We start from the raw sequence: 7,619 nt of genomic DNA, 5'->3' as shown, positions 1-7,619 counted from the left end.
TTTTCAGAAATATTAGGCACACTTGTTTTGGCTCTTTTCACCTGTTTCATTTAAATAAAAGTTGTCTTTTTTTCCCATGCTCATTATAGATTATTTTAAGGATATAGAAGTAAAATATATGTATTTCATAAAAATGAAGAGAGACTTAATGTATCAATTTCCTTGATTTTCATTTCCCTGGAAAGTGTAATACAAGACACATTAATTTATTAAAATCGACAAGAATTGTTCTGAACAAGTTTTTGTAAAAACCATTTAATGTAATACTACCAGAAAGGTTTGTCTCGACACAATCTTATTTCCTCTTAAAAGTTGAAACCCGAAGGTCCGTTATATTCTCATATAACTTATATAGTTTATAGTTTATAACGAAATACGGATAGCCATGTTTTGTTTTTTTTACTTTTCATTTTCTTCTGACATTACCTTAATGCTGTAAGGAATAAAAATGGATATTTCACACATAAAGTTAGGGCTTAACTAACATATCCACAAAGGATTCACAAATGACAATACATAGCATGTCAAAGTTATACCGATATTTGGTCAACGTTAATGTATGCACTTAGCTCATACAAATGTTCTTCGTGGCAAAGGTGACGATCAGAAAGTTATTTCCTGTTATTAAGGAATTGGAAATCCTCTGGTTTATACATAAGCTTATACCATGATTGGCGCATTGTATTTCCTGAAGCAGTGACGTATAACGACAGCATTTCAATACTCAGTAATTAAGACAGATATTAAAAATAAAAAATAATAGAGAACAAAGCTAGTCTTAATAATGGAAGATAGCTACAGGATATTGAAAGAGGAATTAATTATCAAAATAATTGATCGACTTAATCAATGATAGAATGGATAAACGGTCGATGTTGAGAGGTAAGAAACACAAAACTTTTGAAAAGAAAAAAATGTTTTACAATTGTTGAATTTTCATATTCTGAAAAAGGTACTGAACAAATAGTCATTTGTTTCCCCTTTTAATTATACAGATAATGGTACATGTTTAAGCTATGCACATATTGAAACCTTTATACATGTTGTTATTACACAACCAGGTTCGGGGTTGACAACGGTGGTTAATTAACGTCATCGCGTATGTCAGTTAACGTCACCAAGTACAAATGTACGTGTGCAATTCTTCTTAGTTGCAAATGTACATATACATATTACATATTCATTTTGAAAAGTACTTCGCTTGAGATCTTCTTCTGAAGTATTTGTAGTCCATATGTTACATGTCATAATAAATTAATATTCTAAAATAAGAATTGACTTTGTTACATTTTTATATTGTATGTATTAAATGAGGCATATTCCCCTTGTAGTTTTGCAAATATATTATATTTCATATGAATCCCTATGGCACTAAATCTTTGTCCCGAAAATTCATTCCTAAAACTACGGATTAACCTTTAGTACTGTTTGCATACAAAATTACACAAGGTGTTACCTTTACTCGTAAATATAAAAGGAACTTAGGTTGTTTTCATATCTTTTATTCATTACCAAATCACGTGTATCCTCACCAACAGTATGGCAAATATCAGCATTCTATATAACAAAAACATGAGTAATTCATTTTTTTATATCCCAATGAATTATTTATGGTTCTCTCAAAGAAAGAGTTATTAAGAGTTATAAATAAAGATGATCTGAAACACCAATAAATAATGACATGTCAGAATTTAACTCCATATGGTATCTATGTACGCCGATTAAGTACTCAATACTGTGATAATGATGTATCACGTAAGAATGTGTTAATTGTCTTAACAAATTAGAATGATGATATATACACATATATACCTTTATATCAGAGAAAACATTACGTTCTACCAAATTATAAAGTTTTATACATTTTTGAAAATTCAACATACGTTTATCAATAGCTATAATTATTAACGGAATTCTTATCTGATAAGACAAAAGATATTCCAATAGATAGTAGATAGTAATATCTTTTCTTTTCATGTTATATAATTGTCTTTAAGTAATAAGATAGTGTATGACGTAAGCGATATAAAATGATTTGTGTCTCCACTTCAGCATAACAAATATCTTTTATGCAAGCAAACAAAAATGCGAAATCTACAATAAAAGGGCAAAGAGCAATACTAATTAAATAGTCAATCGAGGAAACTCCAGAGAACCTTATCAGAGAATATTCGTTACTTTGTAGAAACATCTTAATGTATATCTGCTTTAATGGAATATTAAGTAGTTGATATTTAAATTTAAAACGAGTAAAGTTTCAAAATTGTGCTAATAAAATATTCATAAACCATTTGAACAAAACAAATGTGCTTATAAATAAAAACAGAATAATTATGATTATTACATGCAAAAAAGAACTACAATCAAGTCGAAAGATACGGCAACAATGGTTTTTCCTCGACACAATAACGTGATAATTGCTAATGTCGACAAATTTCCTTATGACCGTAATTATGTATATCACCGTAAATGTTACCGCATTAGTTGAGTATTACCATTAGTGACAAGAACGACAGATTGTCTAGTCAGATATGATTTACATAGATTGTTTAAACATTTGTCTATAGCTAAACTTATATCTTTTATGATCTTTAAACTTAATTATAGATTATCTTGAGGTACGAAAATGTGTTTTAGAATCACGTTTTCACAGCAAACAAAATTTTAATAAATAACTAGCATGATGATCGATGTGTTCTATCATTTATGTTAATCAGAAGAAAAAATATATATCCACCGCGTCAAATTCCATCACCCTTATGATTTCCCAAACTATGAAGACATTACAGATTAATTAATTAAACTCCATTAATTTGTAGCAGCACTGCTGCTAATAAGATTACCATTTGATATGTCGTAAAGTTAGATGATATGCATTGGAAGTTAGTCAGCGACGTTATTATCTTAACTTTCTTAATAGGTGAAAAGGACAATGCAATAAAGTAAACTAAAGATAGAACTAGCATGTATATAATAAAACAGTACACATTCAGAATGTACTTTATATATACCGAAGAGGTAAAAAAAACAGTTGTTTTCTTGAGATTAAAGTACATCACATTCAAATACACAGGCATATATTGAACAAAAAAAATATTTGTAAAATAAAAATGAATTTAGATGAATTTAGAAATTACATACTTTCTCAGGAAGCATGACTCTATGTTACTTTAACTTTTAAAATGACTAATCAAAGAAATCAAAGACCATAGTATAGATGTAAACTTCATACGGTCAGACATATCCTGATAAACGCTTGACCTTTGCCTAATAAGCAGGACATGGCGGTCATTAACGTCACCGTTAAGATGTCATGTCGATACATTTATCGTCCAAGGTGTTGGTGATAGATTGGACTATCTACACAGGTGCTGATAAAGCCCGACGGCCATGTCTTATGCCCAGACTGTGAGTCACATTACGAAAGACATATTGTTTTGGGCAAATTATCATATAGAATGGAGGATTCAATGTGTCAAGTCTATATATCACCGGTTTTCTGGTCCAACAACGAATACAGTTGAGTTCATGTATTTGTTTTGCTAACCTTGTGTCCACGATAAAATCGATCTGCTTCATTAGTTTTTGGCGAACACTTCACAGCAAACAACATTGCTTGATACTTATATTTCGTTTATTATGAAATAATCGGAAATATCTTGATTTCTCTGTTCCGTGTCTGACTTTGCTATGCGCTCCTATATCCCGGCTGGTATCAGATGAAGCATCAATGTTATTAATCAGATAAGGTCATTTAACAGCTATCACTCTGTGTTATCAACATCGCCATGGTTGGAATTCCTTTAGATGTTTAAGAGCCGTAGGTTGCTTAACCCAACCAATCATGTCAGATATTGACACAATATACACATCTGGCAATAAGAGCACGTGATTTAAGAAGTTGTTAAGCCCGGACAAATTATGATTGTAGTACCAATGGAACCATTTTTGACTGAGATGTATTCCAAAAGGAGATCGTGTTGATTTATAATGTCGGTTAAAATTTTCCTGTAAAAACTTCGAGGTATCTTCTTTTGTGTTGGGTTGACTTTTACACCCATCCGCATAGTTACAACTTTCCTTTGCTTTACTGTTTATAAGTGGAATTATGGGTACCTCCCAAACTCCAGCGTAAGTATCCATAGGGCATGCCACGTTTTTACATGTTCCTTTCCATCCGTAGTCGAGGGTGAATGGCCACACTTTTGCCTTAGTTATCATTGACGAATCGTACATTGATTTATTATATAACACAAGCATTTCGTTGTCAGTTAGCGGTTGGAAGTCCAGACCTCTATATCCTGTGATTTGGTTTGGAAATAATGTAGTAGATTTCGATAATTTCGATCTATATTCGTCAATTTCAGAGGAAAAAATGCTTCCACTTGGTTGTTCCCGGGGTTTACTGCCTTGTACAGCAATTTCGACATTATCCTTATGTATACGGTCTACAAGGCGAACGCTTGAGCGAATTGGTGACACAAACATTGTTCCTCCAATAGGGCATCCATTGGGATTCTTTCGTTTACGAGAAAACATTGAACGCATTTTGGTAAAACCCGAAAAGTTGATATCTCCATCGACGGTTATATATATTATTTGTGGAATTTCGGTCGGCTTAAGACCACCAGGAATAGTAGAAGACAAACATTTACATTCTGGCAAACTACACGTAACTCCTTGCTTGCATGTCTCCCTTGAAAGAACAGGCGGCATGTCTGTATATTTAGGACCCATTGACAATGGTGCAATTGACCGGTCTAAACCCCTGTTCGGTTCAATAAGAGTGGCTTCTTCTGGAAAAGAATATTTCAAAGATGTGACTTTGAAAATAGGTTGTACCGTAGTTTGTTCTTTCGTAGATGATCCTTTAACGGACTTCACTTCAGGTGATGAAGTGCGAGGTGACGAATATACGGTGGTCGGGTTGAAATCGATAAACCCACCTGTCGTTGCAACCTTGATAGGCGGTAGTGTTGACTGCAATTTTATAACTTTCTTATTTTGTCGTTTTTTAGGTATCGCCCATGTCCATAGTTCTTTATTATTGCCAACAACATCTTTAAAACTATCCAAAAGGAAATTGTGTGAATTTATGTCCTGTTTCGCAGTTGGAAATTCGTTGTGTCTGGCAAGTTTTGAAACCTTGGATGCTTTTACTTTTATTGGTGTTGCTGTGGATGTGACTATCTCCTGTTGTTTTTCACTGGTAATGTGTGATTTTAATTCAGACAGAGGCCTAATCGTTTGTTTCTGTTCTTGTAACCCCGGCTGTTTTCCCACGCCAAATAGAAGACGAGATTGAACGAGTTTACTCTCAGCGAATCTCAAAAGTTCCCTTAGCTCTTTCTTAGTGTGAACCATATTTTGTAGAACAGGTGTCGCTGTTGTCATGCCAATGCTTTTGTTAGGACGTCTGACTTTCGATTTTAACAGTTTTTCTTTCTCTGCATGAATTAGTGCATCTTTCCGCTTCTTCACGGCAATACGTGTTTCTTCTGCTATAACCTTTTGTTCGGCCTCCTGACGTTCCTTTAAAAGTCTCTTTTGTTTCTCAAGTTGTTCCCTTTGCCTTTTCCTTAAAAGTACTTCCTTAGAAGGTTTGGTGGGTTTTCGGTTTATTAAAGCACCCAACAACGCACTTGGCGTTGTCGACGGTACACTTTGTTGCACATGATGCATGACCTGATGTCTTAATGCTTGTTGCCATGAAATTCGTGATCTCCTTGCACTGGCAAGGGAACTCTGTTTTCTTGCATTCATCCTAGGTCTAGCCCTTTGTCTCTGTAACCACATGTACTGCTGATACCCTAGAGTACCACTAGCAATAGGCACTTTGTTTTTCTTCTTCTGCACCGTGTTTGATTGTTGAGTCCCTCCGTGCTGCAGATTCTGTACTCCACGTTGTTGTAAAAGTGTCTGCTGTGCCTTTTTTCTCTGCTGTTGTCGCTGCATAAAGTTGACTTTAGCCTGTTGCACTCGCAGTCTTCGCTGTTGTTCAATATGTTGATGTAGCGAATTGGCCCTGCTGGCTCCGTGCGAAGTTTTGACACGGGGCGGTTCTGCGTGGAATCGTCTGTGTGGATGTGATGTTTTTTTAGGGTTTTTACATCCCCAAGGTTTAAAGTGATGTATATCGGATAATGCTGTTGGCGTTTTAAGCCAATCAATAACCTGACTCACAGATACCAGATATACATCAGGTAGGTTGCTAAGGACCTTAATGAACCTGTCCATTGCTCGTAGCCGATCAGGATAATAAAACCATGAAGCGTGCATATTCATACCAAACGGTGCCCTGTTGCCACTGTAATATGTATTAAAATTATTCCAAAGAAATTTAAAAGCAGTTTCCTCATTCGGGGGAGGTGTATGGCATCCATCGACATAAACACAGTCGAACCGTTCTAAGTGGTCCATAACGGAAATCACAGGAACTTCCCAGAATCCGTTGTGAGCGGACATAGGGCAAGGTTTGATTTTACAGTCATACGGCCATCCATAGTCCAATGTAAACGGTATTGGAGGTTTCTTCAGTCCCTTTTTGGTTATTGTTAGCGTAGCGTCGTACGTGTAATCAAGTTCATTGAGAGATTTCGGCTGTGTGTCTCCGACAGGCTCCAAAAATGGACTGCGCCATCCTTTAATTTCCGACATCGGTACACCCGCCATTCTAGCTATATTTTCCTTTTGTAACTTTGCCTCTGATTTAAATGTCCGTTCATTCATGTGACCGTGAGAGACACTGTGTGCACCAATCTCCATCCCTTTCCTGTAAAACTCTTTGACTAAACTGTAAACCGTATTTGCATGCGAAACAAAAAGTGTCATTTTAATCGGGCATCCGTTTGGATTTGTTCTGTTTGAATCGAAAAGTTCCCTGTAGAAATTCGCTACCGTTGGGGTGATAGCGTCGTCAAATGTAAAGAACACCATTTGTGGAGTATTATTCCTGGACAATATCGGCATGTTGTCATTGCAGCAAGAGCACGCTGGCGGATGACAGGTGTTACGTGATACACATTCACGACACGTCTGAGGATTCAACGATATAACTGCATTCATTAACGTTGAAAACAATATAAAGCATGTCACTGCATTGCGAAACAAAGACATGTCGAACGGTAGCTCGTTTACTTTCTCTATATTGTATATACGTAGATCGGTATTGTCAAAGCCTTACTTGCTCTCTCCCAGCCGGAGCAACCGCCTATGTGACGTAATTCATAACTGGAATGGACCAACGCCCCGGCTCTGGAGTAAACAAAACACGACCTGCACCGTAAACGAACTGGAGACAAGTGAGGTAGCAGTACAGTGGTGAGATAGCTATATGACACGCTGAGAAACGTAAGTGACAGCTCGCATGTCAAGACGTACAGCGGCAAGACGCCTCGGGCTGAAAGAGTCAAAAGATTATGGCTAGTCTTAACTACCTCCATTGGTTGTACGTAATGTGATAATTCGTTTTATTATCCAACTGTATAAGTAAGTAGTAGAAAGTATTGAAACGTACATTAATATCATTTTTGAAAAGTAAAATAATACATTTCTTTCCCTAATTACTCACGAACTATGTACAACGGCTGCCTATTACATGGTTTGTATATAATTTTGCG

At 35.8% G+C, this 7,619-nt stretch overlaps 1 protein-coding gene across 1 annotated transcript; it reads right to left on the bottom strand.

Moving 5' to 3' along the window:
- Positions 1-1,486: 1,486 nt before the first annotated feature.
- On the bottom strand, positions 1,487-7,289 carry LOC110444927. The gene has a single exon (XM_021489276.1). It carries the CDS (start codon positions 7,114-7,116, stop codon positions 3,778-3,780), a length of 3,339 nt encoding a protein of 1,112 aa, XP_021344951.1. The 5' UTR covers positions 7,117-7,289; the 3' UTR covers positions 1,487-3,777.
- Positions 7,290-7,619: the final 330 nt, after the last annotated feature.

The sequence above is a fragment of the Mizuhopecten yessoensis genome, unplaced genomic scaffold (assembly GCF_002113885.1).
Source record: "Mizuhopecten yessoensis strain PY_sf001 unplaced genomic scaffold, ASM211388v2 hete_36189434, whole genome shotgun sequence".
NCBI classification, from domain to species: Eukaryota; Metazoa; Mollusca; class Bivalvia; order Pectinida; family Pectinidae; genus Mizuhopecten; species Mizuhopecten yessoensis.
Note: the sequence above shows the minus strand (reverse complement) of the source record. Positions and strands in the feature narration are given on the sequence as shown.